The sequence below is a fragment of the Tauraco erythrolophus genome, unplaced genomic scaffold (genome assembly GCF_009769465.1).
Source record: "Tauraco erythrolophus isolate bTauEry1 unplaced genomic scaffold, bTauEry1.pri scaffold_111_arrow_ctg1, whole genome shotgun sequence".
In the NCBI taxonomy this organism is placed as follows: Eukaryota; Metazoa; Chordata; class Aves; order Musophagiformes; family Musophagidae; genus Tauraco; species Tauraco erythrolophus.
This window is the reverse complement of record NW_028238573.1, coordinates 18,670-39,598: the sequence shown is the minus strand read 5'-3', so window position 1 is coordinate 39,598 and position 20,929 is coordinate 18,670. Positions and strand designations below refer to the sequence as shown.

The following is a 20,929-nucleotide window of genomic DNA, read 5'->3' as shown; positions in this document are numbered from 1 at the left end:
CATCGAGAGGTAATTCTGCTGTGGCAGAATGTTTTGTGTATATTGGCAACTGCACTGTCTTTAGAGGAGGGCTTGAGGAAAGGTTGGAGATGGAAATACACCTTGCATGTGTAGGACTAGACGCTGAATGTGGCCCTAGAGGGGTGGCTAGTGGTAGGGAAAGTGAGCTGCCAACGTCGCTACAGGGCGAGCAATGTGAGGAAGGGGCACTTCACATGGGAGGATGTTGGACCTGGGAATAAAGTAGCAGCAGCTTGGATGCTGAGAGACCTGCCAGATCTCAAGGGAAGATAAGGTCATGTCAGGCCACGTGAAAAGAAAGGAGGCTGTGGTGCTGAATATGTTCATGAGGAGACCTTGCAGGGGTCTCCTCCAACATCCAGGGCACTAGGTTATATCTTCAGCGGTAGCAGTAGGAGCCTCTTCCCTGCTTTGGGATCCCTTGTGCAGATCTCCATGGATCTCAGTGGCCAGGCCAGTGCACTGTGCGAGAAGACCAGCCTGGAGCTGCTCGTGCAGGAGAGAAGGTCAGTGGGAACCAGTGTCACTGTCTGACTCAGAGCAAGGCTGGAACTGGTTTCTGCAGGCTGCTTGGCCTTCTTGCTCATATTTGCTCTGCCGTGACTAATTTTTCTTGTTAAAGAAGAAATCAAAATGAAACACGACAAACAATACCAAGATCCTTACAAAATGCTTTGTGCTTTTCTGGTTAGTAAAATGATGGTTACTGGCAATCAGCTCCACAACATGACACAGCCATCACACACACGGTGAGGGGAACTTTTCGAGCAGAAGCTGGGAACCACAGCACTGAGAGAGGTCCCTTCTCCCCACCTGTGTCCTGGATCCCTGGGAAGCCAGTAAGCCACTGTCTCTCCTGCCAGTGATAAGATGCTACGTTGCCCCATTGAGGCAGCGCTTCCAGACCATAAGGAGTTTTACTGGCCTCTTAGCCTCTAGCTTGGGTAAGAAAAGTACAGCTCAGCATCTTTCACCGGAAAGGTGGCCAGCCTTTGGTGCAGGGAGCTGATAGTGTGGGTTCCTGTTTATGGCAGAGTGGTGTAAGTCTCTGCTGCTGACTGATGTATTCCAGAGGTAATTAGTTAAATGCAGCACTTTACCATCACTGACAACAAAACCAGAGCAGAAGCAGGCTGAAGCCTTGGAACAGCAAAAGCTGGCGACTTTCCGTGCAACCGGGGCCGTGCGGTGCTGCCGGGGGACACGCTAAAGCCGCAAAACGACGGCGGGACAACCTTTCCTGATCTCCCGTGTGCAGGGAGTGCTTTGCTGGGACATCTGGGGCAGTGCTGAAGGGCATGTGGCAGCCCCCAGGGCTTACCAGCTGAGCCGGGGGGCCACCCCTGGGCGCTCCCCGCTCCCGCCGCCTCACGGGGCACCGGGCGCTCCGCCTCCGCCACCGGCTCGGGGCCGCGCCGCCGTCTGTGGTGCCACCGTGTGGGCTCCTCAGCCTGTACAGACGGCTTCTGCGGGGGGAGGCCGGAGTTTTGGGTGCTTCGAGTGCACGAGATGGCCCGCCAGATGCCGCCTCCGAGGAGCGGAGCTGTTCGGTGCGCAGGCGCGGAGGTGGGGGAGCGGCTGGAGCGGGGCTGCCCCGGCGCCCCTCGGCACCTGCGGGGCTCCTCCTCTCCCACGCACCTGGGTGCTTCGCATCGCCCTGGCTCGCGCTGCGCCCGAGCCGGACGCTGCCCCATCCTGAGGGTCTCTGAGTTGAACCACTGGGAACAGGAGGGAGTGGGGAGAAACGAAGAAGAGCTGGGGAGGGAAAATCCGGCAGGTGAGGGGCAGGGGTACTGCGTTTCCTCAGGGGCCCATTACAGCTTTCGTGGCACTGGCTCTTCACTAAACCATGGCATCGAGTAAAGTTGGTTTTCTTCTGGAAAGTCAGACTGATTAAAAAACTGGCCTCACATGCAGATGCTCTACCTTTAGTGGCAGATGAACTAGATGATCTTTTAAGATCCCTTCTAACCCAAACCATTCTATGATTTCCCTCTCCTTCTCTGACATTTCCATCTCCATAGTAAGCCGTGGTTTGTTGCTAAGTGACAAAAGGACAAGCCATCACCTTCCATGAACTTCACGCTGGCCCCAGCTACATGGGACCACTAGTTCACTTGGTGTGCATATTTCTAATCCTCGTTTCCTGGTGAAACCTCTGTCTGTGTGTGCACACACAGAGGCAGAGCCTCGCCAGCTGCTGCTGCTCTCTCGTGTGGCTGCACTGGGTGCCCTGGCAGTGGGCTGGGATGCCCTCTGCCTGGAGCTGGTGATGCTGGTTGAGCCCCTCACCCCGCCATGCCTGACATAGGTGGGCGCAGGCAGCACGCATGGCCACATCACCATGCTGCCACGTGTGGGGAAGCCCAAGCTGTAGGAATCTTGCCTGCTGCAGCCGAGATGGATGTGTCCAAGTCTTGTCAAAACAAAAAACACAGAACTGTCATCTACATAATGCACACTCATAAGATGAGAAATTCCAACTCTTGCAAACCTGGTTTTAATCACTGAGTCATGTGAGCTGCTCTGGATTCCCACTGCTGACTCTAGTATTTCTACACAACTATTATTTTAAGCAACACTAATCTTCAGATACATTTAACATGGGAAATGGGATCAGAAACAGCTGCTTATGTGGGGCAAGTAGTTTATGTGGAAAATATAATACACAGGTATATCCTTTTACTGCTGAAATAGTTTATGCGTGAAAGCAAAGCTTTCTTCAGAATACTTGTGCAGACATTTTTAAAGTGTGGGTGTAAATACATAGAAGTCGAAACTTGAACAAAATCTCCCCTGTCCTAAGGCACAGCTAAGCTTTTAGCAAGACTTAGTGACATTAATGGTTAATTCCCTTTAGCATTTCTAGACATTGCCTTTCCCTTCACACAGTCAATCAGTGGTTGGTTGGAAGTGCTGGCTGGCTGATAGCTACTGTAGTCCCCTTTGGGCTGCTCGGGCCATGAGAGCCATCCTCTCCTCAAGCTTGGCCTGAATGTTGGATGAATGTCACAGGTGTCATTGGTTGGGGGCGGGGGGGGGCGAGGCGGACTGAGTATGGAGATACCACACAGAAGTCATGATGTGAACATGGTGTTTGAGGCTGGTGGGCCATGTCCTGGTCTATTTGCTGGGCTTTCATGGCCCAGGGCTTTTATGACTGCTGAGTCTTGTTTGGACAGTCACTCTCCCACCTGGACGCAGCTGTCACAGGTAAATGGAGTTTAAAGACTTAGGGTTGCTCTGCCCCTTGGAGAAATAAAACTGGAATTTCAAACCCTTTGTTTATCGTGTCGTAACTCCATTGATTTAACTGGCACTATTTCATTTTTATGGGGTTATAACAGGACACGTCTCTCTAGGAGACAATATGAGATTAAGACACAGATTTAAAATTTCAGTGTTATTAGGATTTTAGTCAAGGCTGTTGAATTAACTGTCAATCTTTTGTAACACAAAAATACCACATTTGGCTATAACTCAACTACCTACAGAAGAACCAGATATGATGTTAATTACAATGGTTCTCATACATCTAAACTAATGAAAAGATGGATTTATGCCAGGGGGCTGCATAGACTGTGTCTAAAGAGGATGGAATGATGCTTTGGTAAATGTTTCAGAAGGGTTGTAGCACCGAAGATAAAAACCTCAATTTTTCAGACATGGTCCTCTGCCCAGTGGCATTCAACAGAGTTGAACCAACTCAAAGGTAAACTCCTGACTGTGGTAAACAGTTGGCCAAAGCACTTAGTACTGCATCCTTAGACAGTGGGAGCTGAGCTATAAAGAGTATATGGTCATGAAGTAAAGCTATGGAGCCATCACAGCTCCAGATTACCAGCCTAATAAGTGGTTTCACCCTTCTCCAGCCACCCTGACAAAAATTTGATCCTTTAGATGATAGTTGTAGAGATTCCCTGACCTATTCCACCTTATCGGCCCAGTTTTAATGCCAGCATTTCCCAGATCTGAGCTGATTTCTCCTTCCTCTGTTGATCAAACACTGAGAGATGGTCTCTAGATGCCTCCAGATCATCTCGGTGCACAGCGAATGCGTGTTCAGCAGCAGCCCAGCCACATGTACAGCCCAGCAAGTCCTCAGGCAAGTTGGCAACTCCTGGGCCATTTTGCTGTCGTCATTGTTGGTTTTGTTTCCTTGTGATTTGTTTTCCCACTGGTAGTTTTTCCCTTCACAACTGGGAAAACATCTCAGATGAGGCCAGAAAAAAAGGGCTCTTAAGCATTTTTTGTTTGGGAAATATTCTTCTCATCAGGATTTTCAGCTTGGAAGGCTCCCTGGAGCAGCACTTAATGGCCAGAGTCACAGCTGGGGTGGCACAAGGAATCTTGTCATTAGAGGTACTGAGACAGGCGGTGGGGACAGACAGGCAGACAGCAATGCTTTTCCTCAGTTCTTTTACGGTCCTACAACTGCAGTCCTGTTTGAGTTGCATCTGGACAATTAGAAATGGGGAGAACTACTTGCCATCACGGAGGCTGGCTTTGAGCCATTGCCAAGTGGCAGGTCCTGGTGTGCATCTGCACAGATTTTGACCTGTGGTCTGCAGGTTGCGTGAACTCCCATCACCCACGGGAAAGCTTCAGCATCTTCTCACGGGCCCCAGACCGGTCCTGGGAAAGAAACAGTCCTGGAAGAGCCAACTCCAGTATCATTGCTGTGGGAACACCTTCAGTAATTTGATAAAAATGAGTGTTTAACCCAATACCAGGCAGCAGGTGGGTTAGAAAGAAGGATGATTAATAACGGACACGGGCTTGCATCTTCCTGCTGTGATGTCGCTCTGCAGAGTGAAGGCAGATTAGGCATTAATCTCTTTCAGGTGCTTTCAGGCTTCTTCCTGTGAGGGAACAGGGCTAAACCAGGGCTTGTCTCACTGCCTGCATGTCGCTCCTGCCTATGGCTTCTGCCCATTTGTAAACTCGTCGCTCTCCTGGGGCAGCTACGGCAATTGCTGGAGTGGAAGATTAGTAACAGGAATTCAGTCCTCTACTCACAAAAGCTCTTATGTTATCCAGAAAAGGAGCTAACCATGTGGGCTGCATTTGCAATCTGTCCTTCCAGTTTTCCTGGAATTCCTCCTCTGTGGCTGGTGATCTTCTCCACTTCTGCCCCTGCATGCGTGCCTTAAATATGTAGCTTGCCATCTCTCCTGGGTTTTCTGTTCAACCATTTTCCCTCCATCCAAGCTACTCAACTGCCCCATTCCTCTGCCACTAGTCCCCTTACTTCTCCACTCATCCCACGCTCACGTCCTGGTGATTCTGGTCCATTATTGTGTACGGTAATACTCAAAATATTCTATAATGGATCTTGTCCTGCTCTTGTCCTCATGCTGTAGCCAGGAGCTGGCTCCAGAGGCAGGCTGTGCATTGCCTTTTGAAGGTGCTGTTGTCTTCCTACGTATGTCTTCCAGTTTAAAACAATATTGTAAGAAACCCAGAGAGCTGGTAGGGGGATATGCTGGTCTGTACAAGATAAATGATCTAATCTTGTTCAGTCTGTCAGTCATAGCAATGCATTGTGCAAGCCTTACTGAATGCTTTAGCTATTTTGAATTTAAGACTGGCCCTTGGGCTTATTCCATATCCTCAAGCGCGGTAAGTTGGCCTTGCTTTCAAAAAGGCAAGTGGCCAAGCCATGGCACTGGAAGTAGCTGTTGAGTTCTATTGTCTGGGTTAGGGTTAATCACAGCAGCTTGCTGCTTTCAGTGCTGAATCATCAAGGGGAAAAAATGTAAGCTTGGCAGTAAAATATGTATGTGCTGCATTGTAGATTTTCAAGCTTGCTTTGCAAATCAAAACCAGAAGCGTATATTATAGAGAGAGCTCAGAAAGCTTGAAATCGCTTTTCTTCTCTTCAATAAAGTCATTTTAGCCATACTCTGAAATAGAAGCTGTGCTACTGAAAGGACTTTTGTAGCTCTGGTGGATATCTAGAGTAGAAAAATAAACATCAAAGTTGAAAAGGCTGCTCTGGGTCAGGAAGAAAAAGGTTCTCTCTGTACCAACCTGTCTGCAGATGGGACTGTGAGAGGAGGCAGCACTGTCCTTCCCTGAGACCAGGGAAGCCTCTGCTCAAAAAATGGAAGAGGTTTAGGCTCTTTCAAGCACAGAAGAAGCAGTAACCTGAAGCCTGCCAAGTTAATCTGGAGACCTGAGGAACACTCTATATCATTGCCTGTCATTCTTCTTACAAAAAGAGAAAGGGAGCGGACGAATTCTTCTATCTGGCATTGCTGGAACTTTGACAGAAGAGCTTGTAACAGGTGGGGACGGGGATTTGCTGGTCATTTCTGTGTGCAGAGACCCCGACTCTGAGGTGCGTGGCTGCAGGAACAGAGCCTGCGGCTCAGGAACTGCCCTCCGAGAGTTCCTGCCGCTGCTCTCCAGGCAGGCGGGCCCTGGCCCAGTTACGTGCATCCACACTCATTTATATAAGTACAAGCACTGGAGAATTATCTTTGGCCCTTGCAGAGCCGCACCCTCCAAACATATGCAAGCATTGGCATTGGGAAACATAGGAGAAGTCCAAACATCACATCAGCAGACATACACGTTAAGACTCACTGTAAAGCGAGGTCTAGTATAAACCACATTTTTTCTCTCTTGCTTTTACACATATAACTCCCAATAACCTGAAGGCTCAAGCTGTTTCACTCCTGGGTGTTACATGCCAGAGCCGTGGTCGACGTATGGCTCACGTTGCGGCTTGCGGGGGGCTGCGGTGGGGAGAGGTGCTACAGTTTGGGCAGAACTGGCCTCAAAGGCAGCAGAAGCAGCTGCACAGATGTCTCTGGCAGAGAGAGACAGGGAGAAAAACAGGACGGTATGCTGCAAAATGTGAGGCTTAGATCAAAGTTGAGGCTTATATCGAAGCTGAGGCTCAGATCAAAAGTTGAGGCTTAGATCCAGGTTTAGGACCCAGGAGGAAGGAGTCAGTTCTGCTGCTAGTCAACGAGTGAGTTTGGGTAGCTCCGAGCTTTCAAGGGACATCCTGGGCCAAAAGTAGTGGAAAGCTTTATCCTTTGTTGAAGAATCACCCCTGCTTATCACATACTGAGGATGAACAAACTTCAGTTGCATGGAAAGGTTTACATGGGTATGGGTTCCTCATTTAAAAAATAAATCTTTCCTCTTCAGTCAGAGTTTTTGTTAATAAGTAATAGCAATGTTGCTTAGCAGATGCCTCTGTCTGTTAAGTGTGGTAAAAATAACAACGTGTAGAAGCCAGGTAGTAGGCAGTCTGAAACCAGAGCTGTCTTTACCTCTCCTGTGCTCACATCTACCCCTGCTCACAAAACGATCCAGGCCTCTTGTGAAGCCAGCTACAGCATATGACTTAGCAAAATTTCACATGCCTCTGCCATCCATTGTTTCCCAACACCTCTCCTTCTGGCCAGCTGAGCAGAAAGAGGCATCTGCTAAATGCAGCAAGACTGTGGCCAGCTGCCTGGAGAACCAGAGAAGGGAGAAGCAGCAGCACCATGCCCAGACCTTGCCTGCAGTATTTTCCCTTTGATTTCCTCTGCTTGTTCCAGTGTGTTGCTAGAATACCTTTCTGCTCCAGTTGAATAAGCAGAATACTCAGACAGCATTGAGTATAGGTTTGTGCCACGTATCAAAGTGACTGATGGCTCTAGCACTCCTGCACAGTGATAGTGGTCCGCGAGATTGGTGTGCCTCAGTTTCATTATTTGATCAGTGGCATGTCAGAGAGACAAACAGAAAGGACATTGTAGCTTGGTCATGGAGCCAGCAGAGGGGAAATGCCTCTTACCTTGGAGAAAACATGAGCAGTTGTAGAAAGACCAGGTCCAGACTCCCAACATGAACCCATGAAGAAGCTTGCTCAGCACACACGACCCTCTAGTCTAAAATAATAGCTACAATACAATAAGGGAAAAAAAAAATGTTAACTATTTCTTAGCCACCCTTCAAGGTAACGAAGGGGATTCTTTACTAATGACCCTGGTGATAACCAGAGATAGCGTCACTCTGCTCGTTGGGACATGGCTGAACTCAGGCTGGTCCCATCCACGCCAAGTTTTCCCCTCCGTATTAGCTGGCTCCAGACTTGTGTCCAAGGCCTCACAACTTGTTGTGGGTGTGATGGTGTTTGGAAATAAGACAATCCACACTCAGGGAGGAAGCGACATCGAACTTTATCAGCAGGATTAATTGCTGGAGTCTTACTAACAAGCAATCGCTCCTTTCTCTTTCCCAGCTAGCATTGTACAAAATGCTATTCCTCCATTATCACCGGACGTAAAACTACATGCAATATCTGGCTGAGATGAAGCTTTTTAGAAATGCCTTGACATTAATAACCAACTCACTGAGAGGATTGTGCCTAACCAAGGGAAACACTAAAATCCTGTATCAGAAGGCATTATTGATGAAACAGGTATTGTTTATTGCTATTAGCATCATGTACCAAGCCAGGAAAGGAGTTTGTATGGATATAAATTTTTCAGCTTGTTGTTTACCAGGATTTGCTGGTGTTGGAGATGGGCTGTTTCTGCTAGTTCTGATCCCTCATTATTTTATGAGGTAATGTGGATCAATGGCGATTCATAATATAGAATTAGACTCGTTTCCAATTAAATATCTCCCTCCAAGATAAATTCCAAGGTTAATGGTGTTCTCATTATAATGATTTTATTTTGGCTAAAGAATAATCAACTTATTAGCAACACATAAGCAGATGATTATATTTAAATAAATATGCTGGGAGTAGAAGTTTAAACTTTCCTTAGTTGGAAAAAAAAGAAAATGTAATGAATTTGGTCTTATAAGGACAAATACTCAATTCACTGAGCAAGAAGCTAGATGCTTATCCCTCCAGTATGATTTAGAAGAAACAGTAACATAGCTAGATCCCCAATACATCACAAGAAAACAGTCCCGTTGCTGTTTAAAAAGCTTGCCCATAACAGCTGAACTCCTATGAGGTGCTGGTGAAACATCTCCAGTACCTTGGTAGCAATATTTTTCTTTAGTTGCCAGTATCAGAGAAGGGCAATATAGAATCATTGCGTACAGGAGCAAAAGAGGCCTCTCCTGGGTCATCAAACCACGTTCCTTCAAAATCAGGAGAGTTTAGTTTATTTGACCTAGTAAATAGAAAGCTAAGGGAATCTGGTTGCTCTCTGCAAACACACGATGAAGGCACGCACCAGGGAGTGCAGACAGCTATTTAAGCTAAAGGACAATGCTGGCACAACAACACATGGCTATAAACTGGCCAGAATACTTTAGGCAGGAAATTAAAAGGCAATTTCCAGCCATTAGAGGAGTGAGTTTTGGAAAAGCTTTCCCGTGAGAGTAGTTGGGGAGGGAAATAATTAGTTTTAAGATGTTATTAAAAAGATTATAAAATGCAGTTGCTAGAGATAGGATGAAGTAGGATGGGGAAGAAATAACATTCCTTCATATCCAGCAAAGGCTTAATTGCTTTACAAGAAAGATATGCACATATGTTTGTGAGTCCAGTAGATTTGTTAGGGGAAGATCTGTAAGGCATCTTGGGATACAGAAGGGCTCATATGGACTTTTAGACTAAACCAGATTACTAAAACCTACATTATCATTAGTGAAATTTCCTAGGCACCTAGAAGTATTGTCAAGTTGTCAGGACTGGGCAGCTCAATGTCTTTTTCCAACATAAGCCTGATTTCTTGCACAGCCACTCATCAGATGTATTGTCAAGTTCTCCCTTTTCAAAGCGGACCAAAGACTGGCTGGTCAGTGTGCTTGTCTGGCCATGCCCTGCACCTGATCCCTGCAGTCTGTCCTGTCTCCTTATTAAACTACATTTCCAACTCTTTGCCTGGGTGAGGGTCACTTTTTTTGTGTGTGGATGCAGGTACATGGGACTCCACATGCCTGGTGTGAGACCACGGGTCAGAGGGGCTTGTGCATTTGGGGTGCAGCAGTTGGAGGGACCAGAGAGCATGTGCCTGGCATGTGTACATCAGCATGTGCAGTTGCTGGCAAACACCAAACTGGACAAGCAGTGATTAGGAGCTGAGTATTTGAGTGGCTGTGATCCTGGGCTGGATACTGAAGAGACTGGAGGGTCTCAGAGTTGACTACTGGAGGAACCAGGAGGTCCAAGCCAGCTAGTGGGAAGACCATGGTGTCTGGGGCTTGGTTGCCAGTGAGACCCTAGATCTGGCCCAGCTACCGGAGACATCAGCATGTGTGTCAGTGCATGAGGCAAGACATGGGAGACCAGTGGACCCAGAGGCCAGCTGCTGGGCAATCTGAGCCTGGCTACTGGGGTTCCAGAGTGTCTAAGCTGAGCTGCTGGAGGGATTCACCTATACTTCTTTTCCATCAATGGTCTTTCATCTTGATTAGCCAGAAAGGGGAACAGAATAATCCTTTTGGTGTTGTTTTCTTCTTGTATATATATGTAATATGTGCCTTTTGGGAATACGTGCTTGTCCCTGGTATGGCTGGATGTCAGAACACAGAGCTGTGGCTGCCGCTGTAGAGTTACCAGATAGGACAACTCCTAACAAAACATACCATGCATATCTGCCCCATAATGCCGTTTTTTTTCCTCTTTATTTGCAGGTCAATGCCAAACTGTACAGAAAGGTATGAGGTGACCTTGCTCGCTGTCCTTGGAGAATCTCAAAACCTTAAGTATTTCTTAATTATTTCCTAACAAGTTTTCTAATGTTGGTGCTATAGTAGATCTTGTTTCTAGAGAGGTTATCTCTTTCACACAAGGTAGGATTTTGCTTCTGTAACAATGGTATTTGTTACCAGCCAGAGAGATTAGAATAGCCAGTAGTTTTATGATGAGACATCTCTCTGTTACTTCCTTTTCACCTCTGAGTAAATTGGAGGTGTTACCAACATTTATCCTTCCTAGGATCTCTTAATCCGATTTCTTAAAATGTATTAGGTTTATGAGAATTTACATGTAAGCATGTTTATGGGCCTTCTTGTCTGTGAATCTAGTCCCAGAACAACTTTGGAACTCTTTGGGCAATTTCAATCAAACTTCCCAGAAGGGTCGCAGTTTCAGTCTTGCAGATTTTGTGTGGCCAAGCAGAGAAGAGAGATATGTTACTGATACCTTCCCCACTAAAGAAAAATACCTATGTCATCTCACACCTCATCTCTGAATCCATACCAAAAGTTAAGGACAGGGAAGAGAGTGGTACCTCAAATATACTTTATTCAGGAATCGGAGGGTTCCCACTTTAGACACAAGCAAATTCACACCTCAACAAGAGATTTTTCTCTCTTATGGATTCTCTGGTATTTAATAAGCTCAAACTGTGTTCTTAATTTAAATTAAGTAAAATTTAATTGAGTATGAGACAGCCTTTCCTTTGGAAGCCAGGCTTTATTAATTTTTGTGATTTACAAGTTATTTGTTAAACGAATTCCCTTGTGGGCCAGGTACTCCAGTGTTTTCTGGCCAGGGATTTGGTCTTTCATTACTGTTCAGGTATTAAATTGGCAAAATAAATCTTGTTTAGGATCCATGTTTATCAATCTGATAACCCCTGATGCCCCATCAAATTGTCAGATACTCTTTCAACTCCAAATGACGTCTGTTTGCATCAAACTGTTTGCAGTCTATCTCCAGACCAAGCATACTTTCTATCATCTTTCCATAAGTGGTTTTAGACATCAAACTCATTTGAGAGTATTTCAAACTGCCTCCAGTCTATCTGTGAACAAAAAAAATAAGTTCATTGAAAGTGTTATTTGTCATGTTGTCTTTGAACTATTCAGAGTGTGGATGAAACAAGTTATTTTTCATGAGTTCATCTCCTTTTCATAGCAAAATGCGTGGATATCGCCTTAAGTTCTTGTACCGATGTTGCCTACACTCAAACGATGTATCCTAATTTTCTGGATCAGAAGTCTCGAGAGGTGATTGAGTACAGCTCTGAGTACATTCTCATCAGTGTGCTGCACAACTTGCTCCAGGGAGAATGCAATCCGGACCTGAGGCTCCTGGGCTGTTCTGTGCTGGCCCCACAGTGCGAAAAGGACAAAGTTATAAAGCCCTGCAGGCATGTCTGTGAAAATCTGAAAAAAAATTGCCTCCCTGCTTTCGATGCAATAGACATGGCTTGGCCCTACTTCTTAGACTGTGACCGCTTTTTCGCGGGGGAAGAAGAAGGGTGTTTTGACCCGCTGGCAAAGCTGCGAGGTAAGGAAGGAAGCTCTGCTGGCACATCTTACTCGTTTAGATGGGAAGGGTCTCGTCTCGCTCAGCTTGACATGTCCATAGCAGAAAACCTCTCCGCTTGTCATCTTGGCTTGTCATTTTTATAGACGTCGGTAAGGTGCAATTCATCTTGTTCCACCTGTTTTAAACACTTATTTAAACTGTGCTCAAGAAACATCTGTTTCTCTCCCTCATACACAAAGAGCATCCAGACAGGCAGCTCAGAGGTAGATGTTTGGGTTGCCAGTGTGCATTTAGATAAGCCCTGCCCTGTGTGATAGCTGTCTGTGTATTTGGAGCATTTTAAAACTGAAACTTTAATGCTCTTATAAATTCATGACTGCTTGATGAGCTAACAGCTCATTAAAATAATCTCATTAGTGATTGTCATAGATTTTTGTTTATGTAAAGAAGATCCAGATAGCTGAAGACAGCTGAATTTCATAAAAAATGAATTTGATCCACTAAATTCAAATGGAAAGATCTGCACATTTTGTGACTAAAATGTGCTAAGCATGCCAAAGTCCAAATTATAACTGGAGGTTGCACAAAGTTTTTGTCAGTGTGCATATGCATTAATACGGTTTTGCAAACAAAATATGCCACAATAAACAACGTAGGATGTACTGCATAGATTGAAGGTTTTCATTGCAGCTGTATTTTCTATAATTCTACTGCTGAAAAAGTTTTTTTTTTTTGTGGAAAAGTGCAGGCATACATGCAGTCCTCTGAGCACCACGGTTTTAAACACTATCTTACAACTTTTCTTTGCAGGAGAAGTAGAAGTGGAGGAAGATTTGCCTTCAGACTTGCCAGCCACTTTTATTCAGTTCAAACACCATTCATATTCCCAAATGGTGAGCACATTGAAGAAGACTGCTTCTAAATGCTCCCATATTGCAACAACTTACAGCATAGGTCGCAGTTTTGAAGGGAAGGATCTTTTTGTGATTGAGTTTTCAACCAAGCCTGGACACCATGAACTGCGTGAGTTATATCAGTATTGATCAGGTTGTTTGAGGGAACTCCAAATGATTCATCTGAGTGAAAGCAGGTCCTTTTAATGGGATATCGCTTAAACTGTAAAAAGCACTGATTCAAAAACATTTCTCCTCCCTTGTGATCTCAAATTACAGCAAAAGCTGGTGATTCCCTGTAGCAATTACGGTCCAGTTGCAATTTCATAACTTTATGACCTCAGTTTATGACCATGGTTGACATTCCTTATTCTTAGATGTATGACCACGTACTTGGTTGCAGTGATATGGCTGTTATTTACTTCTGTCCAGCATTCAACAAAGTTTAGAGAGTTTTCTGTTGCTGACCTTCCCTTCCCGTCATCTACCACTTCCTCAGTCTCTTTTTATTTATCACTGTATCATCAAACCCTACACACTTCCTACAAGTAATGCCTGTGCCTAGTCTAAACATAGTCCTTCACATCCTAATATATGTACAAGTGGTGAGAAGGCCTCAGGCACAGAAGGACATTGACACCAAAACAGGGCAAATACAGCACAGAAAACAATCTTCCTGAGCAGAGATTTGGGTCAGTGCAATATCTGTCACTGTAACAGGTGAATGACACCAGGAATTTATGTTATCATAGCACCGGAATACCTTTAGGATATGAGTCCTCTACACTTTTCTACAAAGGAGAACAGTGCTGTTCTCTAATTTGTAGATTCATCACTGAGATAGAAAGGGCCAGATTTTTAAATGTTCTAAATTCTTCAAAATTCAGATCATTTTCTTGGGAACTATTAGGTATTATTTTCCAGTTACCAGCTCCCAGCTCAAAGCTCAAATATAGTAGCTGATTAAATCTGGTGGACTATTACAGCTATTGCTGCGTACCCAGAGCCTCAGGTCGCTTCTCGGCAGAGAAGACAGCGAAGGCTGGTTTTATCTTTGTTTACTCTCAGCCATACTGCCCTGCATGGTGTAGAGATATTTTGAGGTGCCTTTAAACCACATCAAGATGCCAGTAGATGTCTTTAACAGAGCGAAGATCTACATTACTGTACTCTGGCCTATCATTCTTCCGCTCTTGTGTAAAGAAAATAAGTTGCAGGTGTCTTTTTAAGCTGATTACTCCATTCACCAGGAAAACACAAAGCCTATGGATCAGGCTGTTAAACTAAAACTGTGATATGGCATGATAAAGATGGCAGTTTAAAATGTTACCTAGCATTTCCTTCTAAATCTGTTGTTTCATGTTTCTCAGGACAGCATAAAAGAGGATGGAAATAGCTCTAGAGGTGGAGAATTTGCCAGCCTGAGCAAGCTGGCATAATAGCTCTGTGCCAGCCCTCTCCAGCATATAGTACTTGAGGCTGGCCAGGATCAAAGCCAAAGATGAAGGGATAGGCAAGAAAGGGTGTCTCCAAAGTGTGTCTATTTTCTACTTTCCATTAGTCTCTAAGGAAGGACGGAAATTGAGAGAATAACTGCGGGGAATTGTGAAGTTATATGTTTCTAATAGTCTTATTCCAAGGCTATTTAGCCTAACGGCTACTTTTTATGCACAACCTAATTTCTGTTCCAAATAGAGGGGAAATATATTACACATCTGCCGGTCGTTTCTAGGATCTGTGACAATATAAGGCATCGAAGCTGCCCAAGGTAAGTGAGAGTGCCAGGGGTGTATTTTGTTCCTTCCCAGCCAGGGCTTGACTTTTCTGTTTGCAGGATTCTTTGCTCTCAATTAATGATGAGTCCAGCAACAGGTCAGAGCAATGATTGCCTCTTACAGTTTGGGATCCTGAAAGTATGGACTTACTTTATTTCACACTATTTAAATTGTCGCTGAACTGACTTCTAGTGGAGGGAAGTTCACCTGGAGCTGATGTGCTATTTACAGGAATGTATGCATGAAATTACTGTAAATAAAACTTTCTGACTCATCAATAAGCTATTTGGGTTACTCTGCTTTTGGAAGCCATCCAGATATAATCAAATTAAAGCATCTCATTACTTCATATTTCACAGTCAAGCCAGAATTCAAGTACATTGGCAATATGCATGGGAATGAAGTTGTAGGGAAAGAACTGCTAATATACCTTGCACAGTATCTGTGTTCGGAGTATCTTCTTGGGAATCCTCGCATCCAGACCTTGATTAATAACACCAGAATTCATCTCCTACCTTCACTCAACCCTGATGGATATGAACTGGCTGCAGAAGAGGTAAAAGATTTTTTACAAGAAAATGCTCAGTGCTTCATGTTTCTAAAATTCCCCATGGGAAAGGACGAACTGGGAGGGGAGCATCACGTACAGGAGGGAGTGTTGAGAACTGGCAGTCAGAATCCCAGGCTAGTTTGGTGGTAGGCTGCTTTCCAAAGATGACGTGAACAGAACTAAGAGGAGATGAGAGCTATGTTTGTCATTTTTGCTGCCTGCACGTGATAAAGTGGAAATGACTGTGTTTCTTTTTCACACGTTTAGCATTCTCTGCTATAGTTCTAGAACAAAATGCCCACTGACTCACTTTAATGAATTTTAAATTGTTTTATAAGGAAATAATTTAATAGTGTGAAACAGGTATTCTTTCTCTTGTGCAGGTATAATAAAATGTGAATATTTTCTGTACTATCATGCTTTAATAACAGATGGCAGTTTTCAGAGATCAGCTGGTGCCTGAAGGAGACCTGTGAAAGCAAAACTTCTATTATATGTTACCTGACATTCTTCTTTTCACCTCACTTTTATTGCCAGCACCCTTAGCATGAAAACAGTACGGTTCTTTTTCTGCGTTGGTGGTGTGGTGTGGTGAGCTCTGTCTGCTGTACGAGTCTGGGGTTTTTGCATTCTTATCTTGGAGCATTAGCTGTATTTCCTTTTCTCCTCCTCTAATCCTCTCTGCATACTGCTCTGTGCTGAGTAAAAACTGCTGTTCCTCTCATGAGTCACATCACTGGTGAGTGAAATGCTTCCTGTGTGCCAGTTAGTGCGTTAGTGATCATGGGGATAAAAAATGACTAGTAAGTGTGGGTTTTTAACAATATAGATGTCTTCATTTTACTTCTTTAAAAACTTCCCCTTGATCAAAATGACATTTTAAACAATTTCTACAAAGTGATATCTCAAGACAAGAAGTTATTCTAAGGTTGGCTTCTATGTTACAAATTAGGGAGCTGGTTACAACGGATGGGTCATTGGACGACAGACAGCTCAGAACTTGGACCTGAACAGAAATTTCCCCGATTTGACATCTGAGGCATACAGAAGAGCTGGGATTCGTGGGGCCCGCCTTGACCACATCCCCATTCCACAATCCTACTGGTGGGGTAAGGTATGAATTACACATTTTATAAATCACGTATACTACAGAGCAACTCAGGAATTCAGAACCTGAAATCATTTGGTCTGAAGTTATTTTCTGGTAATCACGTCTTATAAGCAGGAATGAACTGGACAGGCTCAGAATTGGCATGAAAAATCCTGGTGCAGGTCTGGCCAAAGAAGCAGATGTCACAAATCATTGGGAAAATTTGCGGATAATTTAGATTTTACTATTTTAGATTAAGAATAATTACTTGTGGAAAGGGTCACAAATGTGTAATGATTCATCATTAGTGATTTAAACTGCAGTAGTATGTTAGAAGACTTTATGGATTTGGCTCTCATTGCACTAAGGTCTGCACAGGTCTGAAACAATAGTGGTTTCTGTCTTGGAAAACATACAAAGGCTTCATGTGAAGCTGTGTGGCATCAGCTTTACACATAAAGGATGCTTATAGATAACAGTAACCAGCTGGAGCAATGGAAGCAGCCTGTCAGGCGGCAGTGGTGCTGGGAGAAGAGTTGCTTGCCACCTCCCATCCCGGGGAGCAGGATGGAGGCAGCACTGAAAGGCCTCGCACTCATCGTCACTAAGCTTCATGTTATGTGATGTCCAGGAATGCAAAGCTCCATCTCACTTATGTTGCTGGCAGTCTGGCAGCCCCTGATGCTGACAACTCGCATGGGAGCTTTGTTCCCTTAAAAGAATCATAGAATCGTAGAATGGTTTGGGTTGGAAGGGACCTTCAAGATCATCTAGTTCCAATCCCTTCCACTAGATCAAGTTTCTTAAAGCCTCATCCAACCCTGGCCTTGAACACTTCCAGGGATGGGGAAGACACAACACCTCAGAGTAACCTGTTCCAGTGCTTCACTACACTCATTGAAAAAAATTTCCTCCTTATATCTAATCTAAATCTCCCCTCTTTGAGCTTAAAGTCATTGCCCCTTGTCCTGTCACTACATGCCCTTATCAAAAGTCCCTCTCCAGCTTTCTTGTAGGCCCCCTTTAGGTACTGGAAAGCTGCTAGAAGGTCTCCCTGGAGTCTTCTCTTCTCCAGACTGAACAACAGAAGAAGAAACACAGGAAGCCAAATCAGTAGTTCTGATATGGGGAGCTCCTCTTTTCTTCTGCTTTTAAACTCATTTTATTCTAATTCAATTTTTATTGCTAGCACAAAGCCTCAGATACATGGGGAACAGGGTTATTTCAGCAGCTGGTGTATCAGCAGAAGATTTGAGAGACCATACTTCAGTTTTCTACTCTGCCAGCAGGTGATCTCGTATGAGGCCAAGTCTAAATTCCAAAGGCATTTCTGATGCTGGCCCAGTGTTTTGGTACCCCATTTCACAGCAGTGAAATCTGGATAAAAGCACCTTACTTCATCAGGATATTGTACATATCAAGATGCAAGTCTGTGAGAAGCCTCAGTGATGCACACTGTATTAGACCATTGATTTTTGGCATAACTAAGGTCAAGATGTTTATTCTATTTTGCACATGTAACTGTTCAGATTCCAGCTCGTGTCACTAGATTTCTACATGAGTATAAGGTCATAAGCTTGATAGTTTCCAACTTTTGACTGAATAATGACAGATAACAATAAGCTGCTAAGTGCAAGTAGAATACAGACCTCAGATGGGCAAGAAGGTTGAGAGCATGTGGAGCAGAGCCGGAGGTCAAACGAAAACAGATGGGAAAAAAAAGATTTTAGGAGAAAAGGTCTAGAGAGATAATAGTTTTGATTCACCCCGCTCGTGTACAGTAGTTTTCATAGCCCCTGAGCTACATCTAAGAACCACGTGTAGATATCAAACAAAGTTTTCTTCAACAAATGAATGGTGTAGCCTTGCAGATACCTGGTGCGAAACCACATTGTTTGCAGAGGGGACCTGAGCACTGCAGGTGTGAGCTCTGAGCTGGGTGCACTACAGTGTCTTAGCTGGTCTCCCTGGTTTGCTTTCCCATGTAGGGCTGAGGCTTGGAGCCATCCCTTTTCTCTTTTTACGAAACCCTCTTCCTCGTACTCTAAAGACGGGACCTCGACTGGAGATGCCTGTGTTTCACAGGAAACTCTCTGAATACAGCTCACTGTAGTTCAGTATCTGTCATTCTGTTCCCACAGAGCAATCCAAGATTATTCAGTTAGTCAGGAACCTGCCAGCTTTTGTCTACACAAAGTAATATTTACTCAGAAGACCTTGCTAAACAAAAATATATAATAAAACAATCACTACATATTATAATATATATATATGTAGTGATTGTTTTATTATATATTTTTGTTTTAGCAAGGTCTTCTGAGTAAATATTACTTTGTGTAGACAAAAGCTGGCAGGTTCCTGACTAACTGAATAATCTTGGATTGCTCTGTGGGAACAGAATGACAGATACTGAACTACAGTGAGCTGTATTCAGAGAGTTCCTGTGAAACACAGGCATCTCCAGTCGAGGTCCCGTCTTTAGAGTACGAGGAAGAGGGTTTCGTAAAAAGAGAAAAGGGATGGCTCCAAGCCTCAGCCCTACATGGGAAAGCAAACCAGGGAGACCAGCTAAGACACTGTAGTGCACCCAGCTCAGAGCTCACACCTGCAGTGCTCAGGTCCCCTCTGCAAACAATGTGGTTTCGCACCAGGTATCTGCAAGGCTACACCATTCATTTGTTGAAGAAAACTTTGTTTGATATCTACACATGGTTCTTAGATGTAGCTCAGGGGCTATGAAAACTACTGTACACGAGCGGGGTGAATCAAAACTATTATCTCTCTAGACTTTTCTCCTAAATCTTTTTTTTCCCATCTGTTTTCGTTTGACCTCCGGCTCTGCTCCACATGCTCTCAACCCTTTCTTGCCCATCTGAGGTCTGTATTCTACTTGCACTTAGCAGCTTATTGTTATCTGTCATTATTCAGTCAAAAGTTGGAAACTATCAAGCTTATGACCTTATACTCATGTAGAAATCTAGTGACACGAGCTGGAATCTGAACAGTTACATGTGCAAAATAGAATAAACATCTTGACCTTAGTTATGCCAAAAATCAATGGTCTAATACAGTGTGCATCACTGAGCTTCTCACAGACTTGCATCTTGATATGTACAATATCCTGATGAAGTAAGGTGCTTTTATCCAGATTTCACTGCTGTGAAATGGGGTACCAAAACACTGGGCCAGCATCAGAAATGCCTTTGGAATTTAGACTTGGCCTCATATGAGATCACCTGCTGGCAGAGTAGAAAACTGAAGTATGGTCTCTCAAATCTTCTGCTGATACACCAGCTGCTGAAATAACCCTGTTCCCCATGTATCTGAGGCTTTGTGCTAGCAATAAAAATTGAATTAGAATAAAATGAGTTTAAAAGCAGAAGAAAAGAGGAGCTCCCCATATCAGAACTACTGATTTGGCTTCCTGTGTTTCTTCTTCTGTTGTTCAGTCTGGAGAAGAGAAGGCTCCAGGGAGACCTTCTAGCAGCTTTCCAGTACCTAAAGGGGGCCTACAAGAAAGCTGGAGAGGGACTTTTGATAAGGGCATGTAGTGACAGGACAAGGGGCAATGACTTTAAGCTCAAAGAGGGGAGATTTAGATTAGATATAAGGAGGAAATTTTTTTCAATGAGTGTAGTGAAGCACTGGAACAGGTTACTCTGAGGTGTTGTGTCTTCCCCATCCCTGGAAGTGTTCAAGGCCAGGTTGGATGAGGCTTTAAGAAACTTGATCTAGTGGAAGGGATTGGAACTAGATGATCTTGAAGGTCCCTTCCAACCCAAACCATTCTACGATTCTATGATTCTTTTAAGGGGAACAAAGCTCCCATGCGAGTTGTCAGCATCAGGGGCTGCCAGACTGCCAGCAACATAAGTGAGATGGAGCTTTGCATTCCTGGACATCACATAACATGAAGCTTAGTGACGATGAGTGCGAGGCCTTTCAGTGCTGCCTCCATCCTGCTCCCCGGGATGGGAGGTGGCAGCAACTCTTCTCCCAGCACCACTGCCGCCTGACAGGCTGCTTCCATTGCTCCAGCTGGTTACTGTTATCTATAAGCATCCTTTATGTGTAAAGCTGATGCCACACAGCTTCACATGAAGCCTTTGTATGTTTTCCAAGACAGAAACCACTATTGTTTCAGACCTGTGCAGACCTTAGTGCAATGAGAGCCAAATCCATAAAGTCTTCTAACATACTACTGCAGTTTAAATCACTAATGATGAATCATTACACATTTGTGACCCTTTCCACAAGTAATTATTCTTAATCTAAAATAGTAAAATCTAAATTATCCGCAAATTTTCCCAATGATTTGTGACATCTGCTTCTTTGGCCAGACCTGCACCAGGATTTTTCATGCCAATTCTGAGCCTGTCCAGTTCATTCCTGCTTATAAGACGTGATTAC

General features: G+C 44.3%; 1 protein-coding gene across 1 annotated transcript; it reads left to right on the top strand.

The window, feature by feature from the left end:
- The first annotated feature begins 1,530 nt into the window (after positions 1-1,530).
- LOC147526089 (carboxypeptidase Z-like) lies at positions 1,531-20,925 on the top strand. The gene is made up of 7 exons (XM_086630508.1): positions 1,531-1,798; positions 10,627-10,650; positions 11,855-12,229; positions 13,022-13,234; positions 15,239-15,435; positions 16,382-16,543; positions 20,860-20,925. The coding sequence occupies exons 1-7, from the start codon at positions 1,531-1,533 to the stop codon at positions 20,923-20,925; spliced, it is 1,305 nt and encodes a 434-aa protein (XP_086486634.1).
- Positions 20,926-20,929: the final 4 nt, after the last annotated feature.

What these genes read in the sequence shown, in the direction of transcription:
- LOC147526089 (XM_086630508.1), top strand. Translation starts at nt 1,531, where the DNA reads ATGGCCCGCCAGATGCCGCCTCCGAGGAGCGGAGCTGTTCGGTGCGCA. An exon ending in CCCGCTGGCAAAGCTGCGAG is followed by an intron (nt 12,230 to 13,021) that starts GTAAGGAAGGAA and finishes TTTTCTTTGCAG; the next exon opens with GAGAAGTAGAAGTGGAGGAA. An exon ending in GCCTGGACACCATGAACTGC is followed by an intron (nt 13,235 to 15,238) that starts GTGAGTTATATC and finishes CATATTTCACAG; the next exon opens with TCAAGCCAGAATTCAAGTAC.